The sequence below is a fragment of the Drosophila rhopaloa genome, unplaced genomic scaffold (assembly GCF_018152115.1).
Source record: "Drosophila rhopaloa isolate 14029-0021.01 unplaced genomic scaffold, ASM1815211v1 contig_2, whole genome shotgun sequence".
Lineage (NCBI taxonomy): Eukaryota > Metazoa > Arthropoda > Insecta > Diptera > Drosophilidae > Drosophila > Drosophila rhopaloa.
In genome coordinates, this window is record NW_025335083.1 from 22,314,005 (window position 1) to 22,335,657 (window position 21,653).

At 42.2% G+C, this 21,653-nt stretch overlaps 11 protein-coding genes across 11 annotated transcripts; 6 read left to right on the top strand and 5 right to left on the bottom strand.

The window, feature by feature from the left end:
• The first annotated feature begins 323 nt into the window (after positions 1 to 323).
• Positions 324 to 1,623, top strand: LOC108053166 (rab-like protein 3). Its single transcript, XM_017135755.2, has 2 exons — positions 324 to 765; positions 833 to 1,623. The coding sequence occupies exons 1-2, from the start codon at positions 699 to 701 to the stop codon at positions 1,504 to 1,506; spliced, it is 741 nt and encodes a 246-aa protein (XP_016991244.1). The 5' UTR covers positions 324 to 698; the 3' UTR covers positions 1,507 to 1,623.
• A 243-nt stretch (positions 1,624 to 1,866) lies between these two features.
• LOC108053182 (histidine triad nucleotide-binding protein 1) lies at positions 1,867 to 2,653 on the bottom strand. The gene is made up of 3 exons (XM_017135780.2): positions 2,511 to 2,653; positions 2,301 to 2,442; positions 1,867 to 2,245 (listed from the first exon to the last, which is right to left on the bottom strand). The coding sequence occupies exons 1-3, from the start codon at positions 2,561 to 2,563 to the stop codon at positions 1,976 to 1,978; spliced, it is 465 nt and encodes a 154-aa protein (XP_016991269.1). The 5' UTR covers positions 2,564 to 2,653; the 3' UTR covers positions 1,867 to 1,975.
• A 403-nt stretch (positions 2,654 to 3,056) lies between these two features.
• On the top strand, positions 3,057 to 4,107 carry LOC108053179 (congested-like trachea protein). Its single transcript, XM_017135777.2, has one exon. The coding sequence runs from the start codon at positions 3,069 to 3,071 to the stop codon at positions 4,008 to 4,010; it is 942 nt and encodes a 313-aa protein (XP_016991266.1). The 5' UTR covers positions 3,057 to 3,068; the 3' UTR covers positions 4,011 to 4,107.
• LOC108053181 (transcription initiation factor TFIID subunit 10) lies at positions 4,053 to 4,818 on the bottom strand. The gene is made up of 2 exons (XM_017135779.2): positions 4,476 to 4,818; positions 4,053 to 4,412 (listed from the first exon to the last, which is right to left on the bottom strand). Exons 1-2 carry the CDS (start codon positions 4,716 to 4,718, stop codon positions 4,155 to 4,157), a joined length of 501 nt encoding a protein of 166 aa, XP_016991268.1. The 5' UTR covers positions 4,719 to 4,818; the 3' UTR covers positions 4,053 to 4,154.
• Positions 4,819 to 5,090: 272 nt separating this feature from the next.
• Positions 5,091 to 5,907, top strand: LOC108053183 (transcription initiation factor TFIID subunit 10b). Its single transcript, XM_017135781.2, has one exon. The coding sequence runs from the start codon at positions 5,164 to 5,166 to the stop codon at positions 5,620 to 5,622; it is 459 nt and encodes a 152-aa protein (XP_016991270.1). The 5' UTR covers positions 5,091 to 5,163; the 3' UTR covers positions 5,623 to 5,907.
• A 135-nt stretch (positions 5,908 to 6,042) lies between these two features.
• On the bottom strand, positions 6,043 to 7,004 carry LOC108053180 (gamma-secretase subunit Aph-1). The gene is made up of 2 exons (XM_017135778.1): positions 6,515 to 7,004; positions 6,043 to 6,461 (listed from the first exon to the last, which is right to left on the bottom strand). The coding sequence occupies exons 1-2, from the start codon at positions 6,905 to 6,907 to the stop codon at positions 6,138 to 6,140; spliced, it is 717 nt and encodes a 238-aa protein (XP_016991267.1). The 5' UTR covers positions 6,908 to 7,004; the 3' UTR covers positions 6,043 to 6,137.
• Positions 7,005 to 7,622: 618 nt separating this feature from the next.
• On the top strand, positions 7,623 to 9,966 carry LOC108053178 (sorting nexin-20). The gene is made up of 4 exons (XM_017135776.2): positions 7,623 to 7,831; positions 7,910 to 8,056; positions 8,309 to 9,005; positions 9,061 to 9,966. Exons 1-4 carry the CDS (start codon positions 7,825 to 7,827, stop codon positions 9,194 to 9,196), a joined length of 987 nt encoding a protein of 328 aa, XP_016991265.1. The 5' UTR covers positions 7,623 to 7,824; the 3' UTR covers positions 9,197 to 9,966.
• A 16-nt stretch (positions 9,967 to 9,982) lies between these two features.
• LOC108053177 (transportin-3) lies at positions 9,983 to 13,781 on the bottom strand. The gene is made up of 5 exons (XM_017135774.2): positions 13,557 to 13,781; positions 12,395 to 13,486; positions 11,856 to 12,022; positions 10,433 to 11,800; positions 9,983 to 10,375 (listed from the first exon to the last, which is right to left on the bottom strand). Exons 1-5 carry the CDS (start codon positions 13,668 to 13,670, stop codon positions 10,315 to 10,317), a joined length of 2,802 nt encoding a protein of 933 aa, XP_016991263.1. The 5' UTR covers positions 13,671 to 13,781; the 3' UTR covers positions 9,983 to 10,314.
• Positions 13,782 to 14,235: 454 nt separating this feature from the next.
• Positions 14,236 to 14,672, top strand: LOC108053174 (SNAPIN protein homolog). Its single transcript, XM_017135770.2, has one exon. It carries the CDS (start codon positions 14,268 to 14,270, stop codon positions 14,670 to 14,672), a length of 405 nt encoding a protein of 134 aa, XP_016991259.1. The 5' UTR covers positions 14,236 to 14,267.
• A 12-nt stretch (positions 14,673 to 14,684) lies between these two features.
• On the top strand, positions 14,685 to 15,507 carry LOC108053172 (methyltransferase N6AMT1). The gene has a single exon (XM_017135768.2). The coding sequence runs from the start codon at positions 14,685 to 14,687 to the stop codon at positions 15,354 to 15,356; it is 672 nt and encodes a 223-aa protein (XP_016991257.1). The 3' UTR covers positions 15,357 to 15,507.
• A 2,341-nt stretch (positions 15,508 to 17,848) lies between these two features.
• LOC108053173 (bacchus) lies at positions 17,849 to 21,034 on the bottom strand. Its single transcript, XM_017135769.2, has 3 exons — positions 20,635 to 21,034; positions 17,992 to 18,154; positions 17,849 to 17,922 (listed from the first exon to the last, which is right to left on the bottom strand). The coding sequence occupies exons 1-3, from the start codon at positions 20,869 to 20,871 to the stop codon at positions 17,873 to 17,875; spliced, it is 450 nt and encodes a 149-aa protein (XP_016991258.1). The 5' UTR covers positions 20,872 to 21,034; the 3' UTR covers positions 17,849 to 17,872.
• Between the last annotated feature and the right edge of the window lie 619 nt (positions 21,035 to 21,653).

Below are 21,653 nucleotides of genomic sequence, written 5' to 3' on the forward strand. Positions count from 1 at the left end.
CTTTAAATTCCCCATTTCACCTTAAAAATAATACATTGAGGCATATATTTAGTTTCTTTTGTTCTCCCTTTTTGTTTATGTTAATTATCGGTTCTATAATTTATTAAACCCTATATATATTCATTGAAAAAATAACACAATTAGCCTTATCACAAATGTTTTAGCTTTGAGAACTATTTTCCTGACCTCATCTGTGTGAAATTATGCTGTTTAATCTCGTGTTCGTTCCATTTATACTCGAATGTTTTTCTTTCAAAGCCTGAAATGCTCTTATCTGCAGCCCAGCTACAAAGTATATTTAGTTTTAAATCTGCATTGAAGGGCAGAGGAAGTGCTTTTTTAAATAGACGGAACGAATTAATATATTCGATACGCAATATAATTATCGTTAGAAACGATAGCTTTGAATTTGTTTAAATTTGGTGTTTGCTTTTAAAAACCTTTAGTTTCACCAGGAATATAATTACATTCATTTAAAGCGTAGCCTACTTAACGTAGTTCCGATTTGTAACAGAAAATTAACCTTATACCGTTTAAAATGTCACCACTAATAAGGTAATAATCTGTGGATCCTTTTAAAAATTAATTGAAACGGAGTAGGCAAGGGTATAATGATTCGTTGTTTAAACATACATAGTATGTAGTACTAAACTAAAACGCTAAGCACATAGAGCATTAAAACTAAACCAAGAACAGCAATGAAACAAAAACAGCTACATCTCGAAGATGTGTCCACGGTTCGCATCCTGATGCTGGGCGATAAAGGTGGGATAACTTAGATATTTCTATGATATAATATGAGGATACTTACACTTTAATATGATATTTTCAGGTGTGGGTAAAACTAGTTTAACCAATTTGTTGGCCAGTAGTGCCATTACTCCAACGCCCGCCTCCCGAACCGTGGGCGAGAGATCGTGGAATATCCAGGTGCGTCTGCACGAGTATCCCATTTCGGTGACCTTGCCACTCACGCCCATATGGACATCACCTTCCTCCTCTGAGGGCTCCGGAAAATATCCGTATCGGGATACCAGAGCGCCAAACTCCTCCAACGATATCCTGTACTTTGTGGAGTTCTATGATCTAAGCAGCGAGTTGCGCATGCGGCGCGAGCATCGCGATAGTTTCTATAAGAATATCGATGGCATTGTCCTCGTTTACAATCTGCAGGACCTGCGCTCTCAGGACAACCTGCACGATTGGTTGTACGATCCCTTGCGTCAGATTTGCAAGTATCGCCATCGGCGCACGCGTCCCATCTTGAGGCGCCAACATGTCCCGATCCTGGTAGTCGGCACTAAGTTGGATAAGCTGAACTTCCGACCATTGCGTCGCGGCGGTAGCATTGCCCACCAGCTGATGTCCGACGAGATCCTGGTGAACTGCCAGGATCCCGCGAGCTTCGCGGAAAGGAGCCGCAATGAAGGCAAGCTGCGCAGCTTTCTCGATCGCGTCGTTGAGTTCAAGGAGCGATTTCCACTCTCACGATCCCGCCACCCTTGAACAGATCTCATCTTATATTTTCTAGTTCCTTGTTGATTTTTAATAATATTTATGAAAAAGATGTAAAGGAGATTTTGGTTTTCTAGCGTATGGTAAGGGATCTAAAAGTTGTTTCCATTATAATATCTTGTTATTTAAGGTATTTTCTTTTGGTTTTAAATAAAGTTACCGTAGGGTTAAAATATCTTTTAAAATATTATGAATTTTTGATTACTGTAATTTGCGGGAGATGTTGGGGAAGGTAAGGAATTTAGTTAAGAATATCATTATCATCGAAGCGATAATATTTCGTTCGTATAACGTTCGATACTTACATAAAGTTAAACTCCCCTCTTAAATATATTAAAGTGATGGTTATTTGTTTTACAAAATTTATTTGAATAATTATCTTGGGATTTGTAGCACCCTCCGAGGGTTTAATTATCAGATCTCATAGATCTCTTGAATATTATAAGATGTTTTAACAACATTAGCCGGGAGGCCACTGCATCTGGCGGCCGCCGAGGAAGTGCAAATGCAAGTGGTAAACGGACTGGGCGCCGTGCTTGCCATTGTTGATGACCACGCGGTAGCCCTCCTCCAGGCCCAGATCCTTGGCCACCTTGCGACCCACCAGCATGAGGTGGCCTAGCAGATCGGAATCTCCATCCTCAGCCAGAGAGAGTTGGGCAATCGGCTTGCGGGGTATTACCAGGAAATGGGTTGGTGCCTGGGGAGCCACATCATGAAAGGCCACACACTGTAGTGGGTTATAAATATTAGATTAACTGTCTATCTTTAACTGTTATCCACACCTTGTCATCTTCGTGGATAAACTTGCAGGGAATCTCTTTGCGCAAAATTTTGCCGAAAATCGTATCTTCACTGGCAGCTGCCGTTTGCGATTTCTCCACCTCGCTCGCCATTCTAGCAGTGCAGGTTGCTATATGACGGGAACTTGAGTAAGATAAAGAATATATAATCGCTGCACTTTAGATAATTAAGTGAAAATCGCGTGCGCTTACCTGAAAACACGAACAAAATTCCGGCCGGTCGACAAGAACATCGAAACAGCCATGCCAACTGGGCTTAAAAATAGTCCACTGAATTGTCAATATTTAGGGTATTATAATGCTCACAATTGCGTTGCCCAAAATTTAATTATTTTATTTAAAAAAAGATTATTTCACGGAAATAAAAGACTTAATGATAATTGTTTATTTGTTAATCAATTAAGTAGACGATACAGAGTTGATTACACATTTTCTTAAGAGAAATACAACACATGGACTTTGAACCCTCAAGCAACAGATGGAATTCAAAGAGATCTTTAATTAAACCAGTAATACTGCTCACAACAAGAAGTTCCAGTTCCTCCGCGTCAATATTTTTGTGATAAATCTACACTATAATCATCTTTAAAATCGAAAGCACAAATCGGTTTTTAATGACGTAATGTCCTTCTTATCGCAATAATATGCCCAAAGATTAGTTCACAACTATCGGCTAGGTGCAAATTCCAATAATCCAATTGAGATTTTCTAGAGAAAGCATTGCTAGTTCCGAAATTGAGCAGGATAGCCATGGCCACCGTTGAGAAAGTGTCCACGTCCACATCCACGACCACCGTGGAGCGAAAGGCCAATCCCGTGAAATCATTTCTCACCGGAGGATTCGGAGGGATCTGCAATGTTTTATCCGGCCATCCACTGGACACCATCAAGGTGCGCCTGCAGACGATGCCACGTCCGGCGCCTGGAGAGCAACCCATGTACAGAGGAACCTTCGATTGTGCCGCCAAGACCATCAAGAACGAAGGAGTCCGTGGCTTGTACAAGGGAATGTCCGCGCCCTTGACAGGGGTTGCTCCAATTTTTGCCATGTGTTTCGCTGGCTATGCCCTGGGAAAACGCCTGCAACAGCGCGGCGAGGATGCAAAACTCACCTACTCGCAAATCTTTGTGGCCGGCTCGTTTTCCGGTCTGTTTTCCACCTTGATAATGGCTCCCGGAGAGCGGATCAAGGTCCTGTTGCAGACGCAGCAGGGACAAGGAGGCCAGCGCAAGTACAACGGAATGATCGACTGCGCCGGAAAGCTCTATAAGGAGGGAGGACTTCGCAGCGTTTTCAAGGGCAGCTGCGCTACAATGCTCAGGGATCTGCCCGCCAACGGCTTGTACTTCCTAGTCTATGAATGCCTTCAGGATGTGGCAAAGTCCAAGTCGGAGACTGGGCAAATCAACACTACCTCAACGATTTTGGCTGGCGGTGCTGCGGGCATGGCTTACTGGATTCTGGGAATGCCAGCCGATGTTTTGAAGAGTCGCCTACAATCGGCTCCGGAGGGAACTTACAAACATGGCATTCGCAGTGTCTTCAAGGATCTGATCGTTAAGGATGGTCCACTGGCTCTGTATCGGGGCGTTACGCCAATCATGATTCGCGCATTCCCCGCCAATGCTGCTTGTTTCTTTGGCATCGAGCTAGCCAATAATTTCTTCAATATTGTAGCGCCAAACTTCTAATCTAAATTTATATTCTTGGAAAGTGATTAAAGAAATTTTCAGTTATTTGAAAATCTTGAAAGAAAATATATCTATTTGTATAGATCGCATACACAAACTTTTTCAAATGTCTACTAACTATAAAACTTTCTGTTTGAACTAAACTTAAACGAAATATTGGGGCTTGCGCATGGTGATGCCATGATCGGCGAGGGCAGGAACCAGATCTTCCATGGCCAGTGTATACTTGCGATCCTTGGGGTTCTTCTTGTCCTTGCTGGAACTGTGACCACTGGAGTGTTGGATGTTCGTGGTGCGCGTCTTACAGTGCTGCAGTGCATCGTTGGCAATGTCCGAGATGAATTTCTGGGCCGACACGGAGATGAGGCGCACAATTTGTGGGTCCACGGTGAAAAATCCCGCCTGTAGGGCACAGAATATTAGTATTTTGTAATACACTGGTAATTCCACCCATTTGATGTCTACCATTTTTAAAGCGTTCATTGTCAGGGCGTCTGGAATGGTGGGCGTGTAGTCCTCTAGCTGTCGCAGCAGTTCATCCATATCAGCGTCTTCAGCAGTTGCTGGGACTTCTTCCACTTCCAAGTCCTCCACATCGGAATCCGGATCGGAAAGCAATTGTGGCTCCATCTCCTCATCTTCGGTGTCCGTCGCCGAGGCAAGAGATTCTGCTGGTGTTACGTTGATGTCCTCACCATCGGAAGCCATTATATTAAATTTAAGTTTTGTTTATTTCTAGAAATTGTGATTGTTTTCGTCGTAAACAACGCAATTATGAATGTATGTACTCTTATCGATTGTATTCGGGGAAGAATCGATAAAATCTCGATGTTTCAAATACAGGCGTGGCAAGAAATGTTTGCGGGAGGGGTTACGAAACATGAAACATATTGTCATTGTCATTCATTAAATAAACTTTAAGTGAACCCCAAAATTGTGGTACTTAAATAATTTGTATATTTCCAAATTATTGTCAAGATATTGTTGATCAATTTAAAAAATATGTATTATATTTTTAGGAGTGCTGTCGTTTTTATTTAATTTGAATGACTTTCCATTTCGATAAATAATCAAGCATCGTTTGGTAAATAGATAGCTAGCACTCTCCCATCACTATTTTTGTGCGTTTGTTGCGAATTGTTTTCTATCTACCATGGTTGGCTCCAATTTTGGAATTATTTACCACAACTCCAGCACTGGGGGTTCCGCTGGACAGGGAAACCACGGACAATCCTCAGGAGCAGCAGCCATAGGAGGAGGAGATCGGGAGAGAAACACGCCGGCCTCGCACCTCAGCGATTTCATGTCGCAGCTGGAGGACTATACTCCGCTGATTCCAGATGCGGTGACCTCGCACTATCTCAATATGGGAGGATTCCAGGCGGATGACAAGCGTATCGTCAGGTTGATCAGCTTGGCTGCCCAAAAGTACATGTCCGACATTATCGACGATGCATTACAACACTCAAAGGCACGGACCCATATGCAGACAACTAACACGCCCGGCGGTTCCAAGGCCAAGGATCGTAAGTTCACCCTGACCATGGAGGATCTGCAGCCTGCTTTGGCCGACTATGGCATCAATGTTAGGAAAATGGACTATAGTCAATAATTTAAATCTTACTTATGTCAATTGTATGTTAGTAATAGTACTTATTTTTTGATTAAATAGAGATTGTCTTAAACCATTGGATTAACTTTTCCGACATCTAGTATATATGTATGAAATAGCCACCCCAGTTTGCAGTCAAATTTAAAAAAATGAGAATTCATTTGATTATAAATAAATAGAACAAACTGAACACATAAACAAAACATAATGCATGTGACCACTTTCTTCTATATCCTTACCAAATAAAAATTCTTTGAGATTCCATAGATACTGTTAAACCAGAAAGCCCTTTTTGGATTTATATTTATATACTCAAAAAGTACTTAAAGGGATTAAAATCCATAAAGGGATTCAAATCCATGTTAAAGGGATTCAAAATTTGTATTTCATATCCATGTTAAAGGGATTCAAATCCATAGATAGTGTTACATATCGAGCACATACAGGTTAATTTTTTATTTCTAAATAATGTTATCCAAAGCCTATAAACTAGGTGGTTAATACTAGGCGCTTGTTCATTGGCATGTTATGAATTTCTTGAAGCTACGCGATGTTCCACCAGCCACTCGGAATGCCAGGACGCCCGTGCCGATGGTGACTATATAGTTGATCAGTAACGAGATTGTATAAAGCTCGCTGGCATTAAGCAGAGTTATCAAGGAGACAAACAGGTGGCTGCCCACCACATATCCTATATGTATATAGTTGTTAGTGTCGAATGCGTTAAAGAAAATGACGCTCCAGAAGGTATGCAGCAGGATGATGGACAGAGCCTGGGCAGCCGAGGTGACGAAGAAAAGCTCCGAACCACTCTTTAAGCCCATTGTGCCGGGACCACTCTGAAAAGCATAATATTTAAAAATAGTCAAACTGTTGTGACTAATTCACTCACCATATCAGCAAGCACATTGACCAGGGCGAACATCCCGGAAATAATGCCGAATCCCAGGCCGGAGACATAGGCCAGGATGTGCTTGTTGTCCGTCACCCGCGTGTCCTCCGCCACTGCATGCAATCCCTGCTCTGTGCTGCGTAGGATTCTGTAGATGATGTATCTGAAGCCCTCTTGGAAAAACACCGAGAAGACCACGCCGAATGCCAGGAAACCCTTCAGTGGAATGAGGGCGTACCACAGGGACGAGATCAGCAGCGACAGAAGCCAAAAGAACGCTGCCGCAATAAGGATTATTATCCGTACCGGGTCATTGGCGATGGTGAAGACGAACAGGGCGAAAGGCGGCCCAAAGGCGATGAAGGTGCAGCCAAAAAACTCGGGCAACGTCATCTTTTCTTTGTAATATTCCTGGTTTTCCGCTTAGTTTGTGGGTGTTTTGGTTTTCGTGGGAAGAGGAAGCAGACGCTGACAAGATAGCCGCGTGCTGCCAGACTGTTGCAGTGAGTTTGGTACTGCCACACTGTGCTGTTTCAACATTTAAATACCCTTTACTGTGAAGTAGTTTTGTTTTATGGGTAATGATGATCATTATGGGAATGATTTTAAAGAGAATAATTAACATATAAAGTTATTCCATAAAATAACTTAGTTATGCAGATTTTTTAAAGGCTAAGAGTGGAGTACAAAGGTAGTTTTGTGTATATCAAAGAATATGTTTTCTACTAGTAAACTATTTTTCAAACTGTGCCACTTATAATATGTCATTAATTTTTCATTAAAAACTTTTTAGATATGAAAAACGTATCGGCTAATCGTATATGACCATAAACAGTTTCTAAGGTTGCCAGACCAGAGAACAGCAATGTTTTTATACACTACTATGTGAAGTCCGTTACTTTTTAAATTAATCGATTTTACAAGAAATTTATATAACCAGTCTAATGCCTAAAAACACAATATGAGTTAATTAAAAAAAACATAATCAACATTTGTGCTTACGCTAATACCAATCACATATATAGATATTCATTTTTTGTCAATATGCCCCAACATTCTCCCCCGCGCAGTGTGTTCGGCTAGTCGACTTTGCGCGTTTCACCCGCACTTAACAAAGGCCTCCGTCCCACTTGCAATATTTTTGTTTGGGGCGGGATTAGTCACTATAAATTGACTCAACTCGGCTGCACTATGCCAACCGCATAATCCGCATCTGCCGTAAACCAGAAGCAAATTGCAAGTGCCCAGCTGCAGATCGGGAAACAGAAGCCCAGCGAAAAGCACAAAGAGATTTTAGAGACCCCATACGTATGCCCAGTGAGTAAAGTTTACATCCAATTAACAAGTTTTCGCTGATTAATTTTTGTTATGTGCTACTTCGTTTTTGTTCCTTAGTTCACGCCGTTATGGCCAAGCGCCTGCTGCCCCACCAACCGTCCTTCGAGGGGGAGCCTCCCGGTCCGGATGAGCTGGACAGTCCAGCCATTGAGGCAGCGGCCCTCGACATTCCCCCGCCAGAATCTGATAAGGCGCTCCAAAAGGGTTTGTATAGATAGAATCTTCCGTGATTAGGCTACAGTGGTGCCTCCCCGTAAACGATTGTCATATTATAAAGCCAGTATTTCATTTAATACGGTGTCTTGCCATTTTCATAAAATTGTATTACTTTGTGTTGGATCAGATTAGAAATAGTATACAAATGTGTTGTTGGGATAATCATGTTAGTAATAGTGTTATTCTTCTTAAGCTATTTCCAGCTAAAGCAACATTTATTATTTGTTTCAAAACTTGTAGATGTCTGGGCGCGACCCACAACAAATGCCGAGTACAAGCCGCCCACCGATGGGAGCACCGTGCTGCGTTTCGACATTCTACTGGCGCACATAATGCCTCCCGATGGCGAGGATGTGAAGATTAAACGGTTTGTGGTCTATGAGCTCACAGTGAGTCAGGATGGGGCCACGGAGGACACTCAACCGGCGAAAATCGAACGCCGCTACACGGACTTTCGGGAGCTTTATCTGGGATTAAAGCGAACAGAGCCCGTGGAGATGGCCAACAAATACTTTCCGGCCAAGGTGTTGATGGGTAACTTTAAATCAGAGCTAATTGGTGAAAGAAGTGCAGCCTTTGAGGCATTTCTCACATATGTGGCGAGTCAGACGAAGCTCCGGGAATCGGAGGACTTTCTGCGCTTCCTGCAGCACGATGAACTGTCCAGGGCGTGCCAGTTTTTGGATGAGCGACGCAACGAGATCGCCATACCCATTCTGGAGAACTGTTTCAGGTTGCTGAACAAGATTTACATGAATCGTTCGCGACCGGTCCTCTTGATACTCTGTCGGCTGGTGGCAGCCTGCACCTCCTCCCCAGTGCCTCATCACGCAGCCGAAAGGTGGGCTCTGCTGGCACTGAGTCGCTTTGAGACGCTGTGCGACATTGATCTGCTGCCGCTCTACATTCCCCTGCTCCACACCTGCGCCCACCTGTGGTTAGTCCTTTATTATCATGCTTTAATTTATAAACCTAAAGCTGTTTTTTTTTAGGTGGCAGCGCGGCCAGGACCAAAAGCCAATCACCGACCGACTGACCGATATGTCCAAGCAGGGCATCAACACTGCGAACACCGAGAGTCTCATGCAGGCTATTCACAAGATCGATCCACGCACCGAAACCATTTGATTTGGAATCTTCACCAGATATATCATCCGTTAGTTGAGCATTTTGTTCTGTAGTTCTTAGACGTCAAGCGTAAAGTGCAATTAGAGATCGTGTGCAATTAGTTTTAAGGTGAAAGGAGTATTTATCAACCTTTATGGTAACAGCGATGTTTACCAACGCTATTTTCTAAAATAGTTCATTTAAAAAGTTTACAAAGCAGTCTAAAAACTGTATCATTTTATGATCCGAAAATCCTTTAAATTTAACCAACATTTTTTTAAACCAAAAAACTTGATTTTGTTAGACATTTCAAAACTGTGATTTTCAAATTAAAATGTTCAATATTTTATTTGTTTAACGTAAATGTATCTCCAATAAATTAACATTCAATTTCCTTCGACCTATGCAGCTAATATTAATATTGCGAAAAATATGTTAACCGATACTAGAAAATCAGTAATGACCTACTTTTGTAACTTAATAGTAAGTCTAAGCGTGTTAATGTTTCATATTACGTATTGTTTGATATTGTGCAAGCGTTTCTGTAATTTGTACCCAGTGGGAGTTGTGATTAATCTATGCGCTATTTCCCCGACAAACTGAATCACAAATGTATTATCGAGAGTCCATTACGCACAGACTGCGAATCCAAGCCTAGAACTCCATATCAGCCTGAAAAAACATCAGACTAATCGATCACAGCTCCCATATTTATTTATTCTTGCAACTCAACGCCTTGTGATTGGATTTTTTTTCAATGAATAAATATTATACTCAAATGATTTCCAGAATCGAAAACTTTTTCGGTCAGGTTTGGTCATTTAATGCTAAATGGTATATATTTAATGGGTTGTTATTTGCTTATGCTGGTTTCTGAGTCATTTTGGGTTTTAAACTTAGATCTAGGAGTTCTCAATTTAGTACTTAACTTATTGCTACCAGCTGTGAGGATCTCTTGACCGCACTCAAAATATACAATACGAATTAATTATAACTTATGACGTCACACAATCGATTCAACTATATTATAAATAGAGGGGTACGTGCGTTTTCAACAAATTGTTTAGCGCCCTTGCCACATTACATACATCATTCAAAATGTACAGAATCATCTAAATCCAGTTCCAGCTTCCATCTGATTAACGGAAGAGTCGCGTAAAGGTTTTCAAAGCTTGCGAAATGGCTTTCGTGGTATCCGCCCTGCAAATGATATATTATGTTAAAGCTAATACCACATAAAAGAAAGAAAATCCTCACCTCAGCACTGTGCTACTGAACTCATCCAGCTGCTGCTGCGTAGCCGTCACGTAGCCACCGCTGTTCTTCTTGGGCAGCGCCTCCAGCGCCTGGGCCAAAAATGGCTGCATCCGATCGTTTCCCACCACCTGCTTCAGTTCGTGGAGCACCTCGGCCACATCCGCCAGCATATAAGAGTGCAGTTGGAAGACCGAGGCCTGAATTAAGTTCATTACCAAAGAACCACCATGCTGATTTGCCAGTTCCACCACCAAGGGACGACACTCGGCATTTCGACTGTGGCTGTTGGTCCTTCCCCAAACCAGAAGATTGATAAAAAACTTCATCACCGATGAGTTGGCCTCGCGATGGTCCAACGAACAGGCTATCAAGGCACATTGGAAGATCGGCGTGATGAGGCTGCTCTGGAGCAGTTGATGGGGACAGCAGTCCAAATACCGGGAGGCCAAACGGAAGAAATCGTCCACGGTGTCGGGGTTATTTTTGAGGCCGTTCTCCATCTGCAGCAGGCCGAAGGTGGGTTCGATAAATGCCTGCAACATCTCCAGCAGTCCGCCTATGCAATCGCTCGACTTGGCAAACTCATCCACGAGTATGGAGCCCACGTAAAGGAAGCAACTGTGGTGCTGCACCGCATACAACACCACCATTTGCTTGATCAACGGCTCCACCAGCAGCACAGCTTGCTTTCTGACCATCCGAATACCGTAGCGGATCAGTCGGCAGGTGCGCTCCATTATTCGCAGGTCGCTCTGGTACTTATCCATAACCCGCGATATCAGCTGCCAGGCGTCGTTTAGAATGGCCACAGTGGGATGCTCTACGGTGTCGGGTACGTCGGGGTTTGTATGACGGATGATGGCGCAGGCTCTGTCTATCCAGTAAACGGGATCGCTGCGCTCTCCTTTCTGGACACTGGCCCCACTATTGCTCTCTATCAGTTGAGCCAGCGGTTGCAACTGGAAACTGACGATTTCCCGCAGAGCTGGCTGGAGTTGCTCCCGCGGCAAACGGGTTAGTATAAGCGATATGCCCTTGAGCAATCCAATGGCCACATCGTTGTTAATCTGAAAACTGTCCAGACTGCGGGCAATCTCCACCAGTCCACTGATGTGACACACCATCTTCTGGCGGCAGGCGGAGCAAATGGAGGTCAATGCCATGGCTGCAGCTGGTGCCAGTCCATTCTTCTGCTGCAGAGCGTATAGCAGAAAGTTAAGCACCGCCTCCAAGGATTCTGCATGATTCTCAATCCAGTCACACAGCTCACCGATTAGTAGGATGGCAGTGTATCGAACAGCTATGTGAGTTTGCTCCGACATATTTAGAATCGCCTCTACCACCTTGGGTATCACCTCGTTTTCATCTCTACAAAATTAGGTATATTGATAATCTAATATTTTATGAATGAGTTTATACATACGGCAGTATATTTTTGGCGACATTCTGCATAATAAAAAGTGCTGCTTCTGTGGACTCCCATGTGGTCTCTGGGGCTTGCAGGATGTGGAACATTTGCTTGAAGCACGCACCGGATCCCACTATAAAGGCCACGTCTTTTATAAGATCCGAGACCTTGCGTCGAAAGTCCTAAAAGAGAATAGTAAACCAATTAATACAACTATGCAGCTGGGTTTGGACTGTTTTGAAAGTTATTTTTCCCTTTTCGATTATGCGCCCAACAAATAGCTTTATTGGTAATAGATTTTAAGTCGCTGTAAATGTAGAGAACTGTTAAAGTTTCTTTTCTCTAGCTCTTTATCCTCTTTTTGATGGAAACCGGTTTTACTGAGGAATGCCATGTAGGCCTAGGTATTTTTAGCAATTAGCCATTTGGCAATCTTGTGAAATTAAATAGCATATTAATTTGATTTCAGGTAAAAAAATAAAATATATAAAAGATAGAAAAATACCTAACCAGTTTGTTTCCCTATGTTTTAATAGTGCATTAACGAAACTCACAAAGAAATTGTTGTTCTCCTCGATGAGTCCGTCGTGGTCGCTTTCCATCTGAGAATGGCGAAACAGGGCGCTTATCAGCCGTTCAATGTGCGGCCGAAAGAGCGCCGTCAGCTTGTCGTCGTTGCGTTGGAAGAGATCCTCGCTGAGTTTGTACCACAGGTGAAAGGTAATTTCGGCCACCTCGTAGTCGAAGTGACCGACACACAGCAGCACCAGATCCAATCCCTTCAAGCAGTAGTGTGGCTTCTGGGGATCGGCCAGCAAATCGTAGAAGAACGCATCACACAGCGAGGTAAAAATCCTGCAGTAGTTGATCGTCTTGTCGGTATCCTCGTGGGCCACACTCAAGTGGTAAGGCGTCTCGAGCATGCACACGGCTCCGAAGATCTGTGCCTCCACCGAGGACTCCGATTCGTTGGCACTATCCTGCCGCGTGTTCATGCAGGAGAGCAAAGCGCACACGCACTCGGTGGCATTGTCGTGCAGCTTTCCCGTGGTCTCCGGCAGTGATAGCAATCGGAAGGCCAACTGGCTGAGTGCATTGTTGTAGACATGCGAGACGGGAAAGGCGTGGATCACCAGCCAGGCACTATACGTGCGCAACGCCGCATTCCACACGCGCTGCTGGTTGAGATCCTCCCGCTGCAGGCACATGCACAGGAACTTTAGGACGCACTCGGCGCTGGCGTCCAGCTGCTTGTGCACCTCCTCCCGCCGATTGGCGCCCAGTCGCAGATAACGGGAGTCTATTTCCTCCGGCAACACCTTGAGCACCTCCAGCAAAGGCCAAATGGCAGCAGGATGTGGGGCCAGGGTCACGAGAAGATCGTTGATCGGCTCCTGCCAGCTGGCCATCAGGAGGGCCAGATCGGCCACCGCCAAACTAAGCTGCGTCACAATCACATTGTCTGTCTGTTCGTCGATCTGACCTATATGGGTGATCAGGGAATCCCGCAGGGATTCGTGTGTGTGCGGGGGTAGTTCGCTGAAGGAGTTTTGGATTTTATTCCGCATTGTCTGGGCGGCAAAGTAGTTGGCGTGTAAGTCTCGCTTCTGGTGCAGTAGTTCGTCCGCAATCGTCCACGAATAGATCTTTAAAGGATTACCGAAAAAATTAGCCATTGAAATATAGTTGAGAGCACCGCACGACGACTTAACTCACCGACTTCTGGAAGTCCTGCAGCCATTTGTTGGCCTTCTCCTGCTCTTTGGGATTGTTGCCCTGAAACAAGGCACTGATTGCTTGGTACACCACGTCCACCGAGTACGTATCCATTTCATCGGCAGCTATAATCAGAGCATAAATTTTCTTAATTATTATTATACTTTATTAGCGATGGCTTAGGGCGCACATCCCGTGTATCGATAACGAAAGGAAGTAGTGCGCGATAGTTTAGGGATGTGCCTTGCCGATAGTCGGCTGCGCACCTGCGACTGCAGGACTTCGACCAGGGCTGTCGACTGATAAAAATATCGATCATCAGTCTTATCTAATTGATTATTATTTGTACTAAGCAATGAGCAAAATTGTAGAATTTGTTTAGCTAATTTCTATCAGAAAATGGACTGCAATGAGGAAAACAAATTAATTTATGGTTACAATATTTTGTTTGTTACCAATGTGCTACAATTTGATGTCAAAATCACCAAATACAGATACACACAAAATATACTACAAAATAAAAGAGATCACTTATAAATATGTATTCTATGTACATATACATTTATAAATTTATTTTATTTTTAATTTAAAAAATAGGTTGAATACTGTCTTGGCAATATCGGAACTAGATCTTAAGCCCCCCCAAGTATTCGATACTATCGGCTGTGCCTAACCCATCTCTATTTGGGACCGATTGGATTCTGCAATGCAATGGATTCGGATAGCACTGTAACATCCTTGGAGGAGAACACAGAGAACTTCTGCACGAATCCCACGCGCGACATCCTCGCCGAGGGCATCACCAATCTCTTCAAGCCAACCATCGAGCGGTTGGACGAGCGAGTGGCCTCCACCATCCAATTGCAGGCAGAGCTGCGTGGTCAACTGGACGCACTGGCCGCCCAACTGAGGGACATTGAGAAGGCCCAAAATCAGATCCCCGAGTTCGCGGACAAGGTGAAGGAGCTGCTGAACGTGAAGCACAAGGTGACGGTGATCAGCAACGTTTTGGGCACCAGCCAGGAGCGGCTCACAGGGCTCCACAAGCTTATCGAGAAGGAGCAGCGGCGGCGACAGGCGCTCCTCGACTCTGCCCTCAGCACCAACATATCCTAGATCCCTTCCGTTATGGAGACGCCTTACACCGACCACTTGAGCCTGGAGGATTACGAGCAGGTCTACGAGCCAGCGGAGGACTCGTTTTTGCTGCTGGATGCACTGGAAAAGGATCTGGAGTACCTGGAGCAACTGCAGCCGTATCTTTGTCTGGAAGTGGGATCCGGTTCGGGTGTGATTATCACGGCTCTGGCTAAGAAACTGGCTGGCTCCTCGCTATGTCTTGCCACGGACATCAATCTAAAAGCCTGCGATGCCACCCGGAGAACTGCTGTCCGGAATGGAGCCCGCCTGGACAGCATTCGCTCCAACCTGGCCGATGCATTGCGTCGACAATCCGTAGACGTTCTGCTCTTTAATCCACCCTATGTGGTCACCAGCGATGAGGAGCTGCAAACACAGAAGTTCGATTCCCACAGCGAATCATCAACGGACCGCAATCTGGTCTTCTCCTGGGCAGGTGGACAAGATGGGCGTCGCGTAACGGACATTCTACTGAAGCAATTGGATGACATTCTCTCGCCTCAGGGCGTTCTCTACTTACTCCTCCTTCGGGAGAACAAACCAGAGGAAATTATCAGACATTTAGAAGGGCTCAAGTTCCGGGCTGTTAAGTTCATGGAGCGACGCATTCCAGGCGAGCATCTGTACATACTGAAGGTCACCAGGTCCTCCTCTTCATGACTCGTGCAATAAACTCGTTTGGTTCGACTGGTATATCAAAAGCTAGTTGTATTTTAAATAAAAAGTACCCATTTAATAGTTAAACTATAAATTTTATATATGAATTAAAAATCATTCAGAACAATTTGTATTAAAGATAAACTAATACCAATCGTTCTCCAGAATTTGTTTTTATATCCTTGAAAAGTTACTTTATTATGGGCAAAAATGGATTACACTGTCAAAAAGACTTTTCTAGCTCTATAAACTTTATGTTTTAGATCGCCCTTTATCAACCAACTCGGTTGAAAGTTGTCTTAAACCGAATTTGGATGGAGAAGATTTATTTAACATCTCAGTATCTTAAGCAGATGCTGCTCAAATGGTTTAGATACTTAAGTTTAAATCGAACTGGGCTCTAAACTAAAACTAATATCTAGTAATTTAATTAAAAGGGTTTTAAAAATTAAATGTTATCATCTATAAAAGCTAAGGGTGTAAAACATTATACTTTTGAAATACATTGAAATATATAGTTTGGCGGGCTCGAAATATGTACGTTTAAATTTAACCTTAGTTCCAAAATAGTTGAGCAGAATATCCACTACATCAATATTCTATCTTTTGCAATAATAGGAAATTGATACCATATAATCAAAAGTCTTTTAACCGATTATTGTTTTCAATTGAATCGCTTCACCATCCCTTATGGCATTTATTCTATAGCGAGAATCGCAGAAACCAGTATTGTCAACCCCCGAAAATGCAAACATGAAATCTGGGAGGGATGGATCCTGTACATCATGTGTGCCTGAACGAAATAATGGCAAAGGCCAATCAATGAATTATGTACCTACATGTAAAAACTCCTACCCCTAACTAACCCACTCCATCCCATTCCAACCCAGGGGGTTGTTGCCCCACCCAAATGGACTACCCCCATGATAAAAACATCGGTAAAGCAATTGAAACAAACTTTTTATTGACATCTATTAGATGCCAATAGGTATGTATGTACGTATGGTTTTCACTTTTACGTAATTACAATACTTTATTTCATCGTTCAAAATTTTTTTTATATTCTCTTTCTCGATTCGTGGTTCTGTTCTCTGCCTTGCACTAATAAAATGATGTTATTTTCGCACTAAGCAGATACATAAATAATTGGTATTTACAAAAATGCATGATTCCTTAACATCGTTATTGTTATATCTGTATCAAATCGACTTATTTATCTTCGGAATATGTATCAGTTATATTGATTTCAATTATTCAGTTGTCGGTAAAGCCATCAGCTTTTGGATCTGGGTCAGTGGGTGGTGTTTATATATGTAGGTATGTCTATCTGGGTTATATCAGTTAGATTGGAGGATAGTGGTTGGGTGGTTTCGGCGGCATTCAGTAGCGAGTACCTTGATTGACCAACTGGGCACATTTCTTTGTCATATATCAGTCGTTATATTTTAAGAACTCATTTTGCAGTTGTGTATAAATAGTTTGGATGCCCTTACTAATAGATACATGTAACATTAAAAGTTTATTTTTTGCTCATTATTCGATTCTCGGGTCGGTTTTTACAATTTACAAATGAATTAAGCTTATCATCGATAATCGATTTGCTCACACAATTTATAAACAGAATAATTAACCCTTCGCTTTAATACTGACATAAGTACTTAAGATTATTCATAGTGTATAGTTTAATGCTGAAACGAAACAGAAGAACTCAAACTTCCCGATGTTTTATTTTATACCCCAAAAAGCGAAGACCAGGAATTTTTGGGAGCGTGACTGTGGCCACAGTGGGCGCAAAAATTTTGAAACCATAGCTAAAACTTGAGTTTCGCCGAATGCGTGTCGAAAATTCGATTTCAATGATTTTTCGATTTATTTAAATACAATTTTTATGTTTTTATTTGTTTTGTATTTAATTGCATTTGCTGTTTCTTTTTCATTTTTTCACTTTTGTATTTTTTTGTTTCTTTCGATCATTCATAAATGTAACGTCTAATTTAATAATGAATTTTAATATTTTGTGTTTGTGTGTGTCTGTGTTTAATTCACGGGCTTCGTTTACGCTACATTTTAAATCTTTGTATATTTTGTTTTACGCATAAACTGGGCGTTTAAATTAGGACTTATGACTTAAAGGAAAGAAAGATTTTGGTTTTGTTTTTGTTTTTTTTTCTTGTATATAGTGGGGATGTTTACTTTTTGTTGGCTTCCGTATAGATTGCTTTTATACGAAAATGCCTTCAATTACAATTTTTCTTTGTTTTGTAGTTTTTTATAAAAAAAGTACACATAAAATACAATTAAAATAAGGTAAGAAATAAAAAATTATTTCTTAAACATAAAAATTATATACTTTTGCGATTTTTTTGTGGTTTTTTCTCCTTCTTCTTCTCCTTGTTGTGGTTTATTTTCTGGTTGTTGGTTTATTATTATTTTTTTGTTTTGTTTTTTGCTTGTAACTTTTATTTATTATTAATTTAAATTTTTGTTTGTTTTTGTTTGTATTTTTGACTACATTATTATTACGCCTGATCGTCCGAGCCGGAACCGTCATCATTATCATCATCATCGTCTATATTAAGTGGGGGAAAACCCGGAGATTAGTTTTATGTGGTAAAAGGATTTGTTTGTGCTAACTCACCATCACATTCAATGTCGTCCTCCTCACCATCGTAGGGTATGTCGTACTCGTCGCTCTCGATTTCACTGTCGCCCTCGATGATTTCCTCCAGAGCCTCTTCCTCATCGGAATCGCCATCGGCGGCAGCGGCTTTCTTGGCCTTCTTTGATTCTGCGGATTTGGCCTAAAAAAACAGCGGGAATTTAGGATAAGTTTTCTATGAAAAATGTTAAATAATATTTTGTTCTTAGACAAGATAATGTATAAAAAGACATTGTAACAATAAAATATCCATACTTTCTATTTTAAATCGAAACGTACAAAAAACATTTGGTTACTGTGGGTTTTGAACTCATGCTTCTGTTAGGCTTTAATATATTATCCCATTAATCACATATTGAAATGATATATAAAATGTAAATATCTATTTGACCTGCGCATTTTGATTCGAAATCAAGCTGCCTTTTTTCCTGTTTGGATAGAATTAAGATAGATTGAGAAAAGTTTAGGGAAGTGGTCCTACGCGCCCAACTCAAACCCACACATCTCCTTGATCAAGGGCATTCAATACCCCTCTCAACTCTCGATGTGCGTGTGTACATAGTCATAAAATGTATATTTTCAGCCCACAAAAACAAGCAGCGACGAAAATCGTTATTTCGCCGTAAAAAAACATTTGAAAAATGCGCGCGCCAATGTAATTCGCTGCGGCAAAGAGAGCGAGAGAGCGGATTACAAGTGCAGCCTTGTTACATCTGTGTTGTGTATGTACTAGGCGACATATTTACTACATAAGGGTAAAAAAAATATATATATCTATCTGCATCCGTGAGATACGAAACGAAGCCAAGCGTGCCATGTAAGACAGATAGAGAGAGAGAGGAAGAGAGTCTGAGAGCGAGAGAGTGCCGGAGAGAGAGTATCTGAGAGAACGTCTCATCGAAAGAAACTGTAAACTGTACCTGAATTGCATGAATGAATCTCTCTCCGCACACACACACAAATAAACGACAGCTGGAAAAAGGCGCAAAACAACAACATGCGTGGGTTCAAATTCTGCCGCTGGCCAACCAACAACAAGATATTTAAGGTATATAGTGACTAGTATATAGGCGGTCACGTTCTCAAGTCAAAGAGTAGTCCCAATACATGGACCCTATTTACCACCAGACTGTTACAAAGCGGAAAACAAGCGGGCTGTGGAAAAATGTGCAAAATTAATGGCCAACCCACCGCCCCCTTTCTTTTATTTCGCTTACAGCATAAGTCACGAGACTCAGAAGTTGAGAAATGTGCAATGGGGGATCGAAAACAAACAGGGTCTATTAGAATTGGAAAAGATATCTATCTAACAGCTCAGATTTTCCGGTGTTTGGATAGGTAAATGGTAGTTTTAAATAGATGTTCTGTTAATGCAGACCAATTAAAAGATTAATAAAAGTTGTATATATAAATATTAAAAATTCTATTTTAGCTACTAATAAAATATGCACTAATTTGTCCAGAAACATTATTATTAAATATTTTCTTCACAAAGTTAAATGGAAAATTTATTTTTATTTAACTTTATTGTGATGGAAAATATTCGAGACAGATGTTGTACGAATTCTAAATCTAACAGGAATTTTAAAGAATGAGCTACTATAATACAAAATACTTTTTTAAAAGTATCTTAATTAAATTACCTAAAAGAATCCCATAACTTGAAATTTTGATATAAAATAACTATCTAGACTTCTGCAACACCCTGTAAGACTGTCTTGTTTTATGTACCAAAATAAATACGCATAGGAAAAAGTGAAAGATAAATGTAAGCACAAACGCAAACAGACAAATGTGTATACAAATTACGAGGGAGAGAGTTTTCGGAAAGAGAGCGAGAGAGAGAAGCTCTCTCAAGAGAGTCCTCTCCCGTTCAACTGTACATTTTTATTTCGAGTTTGAGTTTGAGAAAAGCGCTTGATTTGCCAATTTATATGCCTTACTGGCCGAACTATTTTATTTTTATCAAGAAATGTGCTTCTCGATTATGGAATGCGACAGTCGGACACCCAGCCCCCCAAAACTTGTTCGAATACCGCGTGCTCCCAACGATACTAACCAAAAATAAAAAGTGGGAAAACATGACATGAGTAATTTACCGGCCGGCAATGTGTGTTTTCATTGAGAGAGTGCATTGGCTTCGCTTTCGGTTTGCATTTGCAATTGCCAGTTTGTCAGTGACTGATAAATAGGGCCAAGAGTATATGAGTTATAGCCGCTATATCTATGGCTTTGTAATGCTTTTCAGCGCGGATACGTCAATGCTAATGACCTATGGTTTATTAAAAATACATTACCCACCCCACAGAAAAACCCCTGAGTAACTGTACTGGGGTACTTCCTCCCGTCTATATGTATGGCCCTCTAACCTCGATTTGAACCTAACAACAATAATCTTTGATTGCCGGACCCGCAATCATCTTGGTTAATCGTAAACAACACACTAACGATTGTATATATGTGGCCTATCTCTCGCTCTTTTAGAGGGTATATAAGCCACTGAGAGAGTGCGCTGTTCCGAAAAACGTGTGTATATCTATTTCTAGAACTTTTCTCTGAACAAAAAGTGGAACTCGCACTTCAAAGTGAATCATTAGTAAACAAAAAGCTAATGGTACTTACTTCTGCTGGCCTCTTGGTGCCTTTCACAGATTCCTTTGCGGGGGCAGCGGCGGCAGCATCCTCACCGTCCTTTGACGTGCCGTTATCGGCCGCGTCACCGGCGGCATCGGCAGCAGCGGCCTTATCCTCTGCGGCCGCCTTTGCCTTGAGATCGTCCGTGACAGCCGAAACATCCTCCGCCGCCACCTTCTCCACGGCCACATCGCCGTTGTTTTGTTGTTCCGTAGCAGCCGACATGTTTTGTTTTAATGGGTTTTCTTTTAGTTTTTCCGGAACTATTTGCTGTTGTGAAGAAACAGTAAGTTGTTGACAAAATCCAGCGCAAAATACTCGAGGGGGCGAGCGAAAGAGAGACACAGAAACGCACCGCACGAAGAAGGCAAACACACTGGCTGCGCTTCGGCTGCGGCCCGTCTATTTAAGCACTCGCTCTCCCGAAGAGAGACGGCTACTCTCTTTGCTCTCCCGCTCTCTCGGGGACACCGTTATCGCGCTCTCTCCCACGCTATAGCATAACCCCTGTACAATACACTGAAAAACCGAAGCGGCATTTTTGTACAGCCGCAGTCGATGGCGGCAGCGCAGAGAGAAGACAACAACAACATCCCAGAGCGAGCGATGGATTTTCGAAATATTATCTATGGTATCTATAAAGAATAGTATCTATATATCAGGCGGCGCTACGAAAGTCGGAAGGATATTTTCCGTAGGCTCCCTCTGATATGTAGTGTCTTTGAAAGGTTCCTAGGTTTCCTAACCACCGATATGTTTACCCGTCGACGGTTCGTACAAGACTGAGCTTGCCGTCCAAATGCTGGCCACAAATTGCCGCTTGCTTCTTCTTTCACCAAATCGCTTCAACACTTTTTCGCCTATGTCTCAAAGACCGCTATTCGGATCGGATCCGAGACCGATCGAGGCTATAGCTAGTAGTATCCCCTTAATTTTGGCGTTTTTCGCGAGGCGCTGCGATCAAAACTAGATCTGCAATTGACAAGTTGAGTGGGTTCCCTGATTAA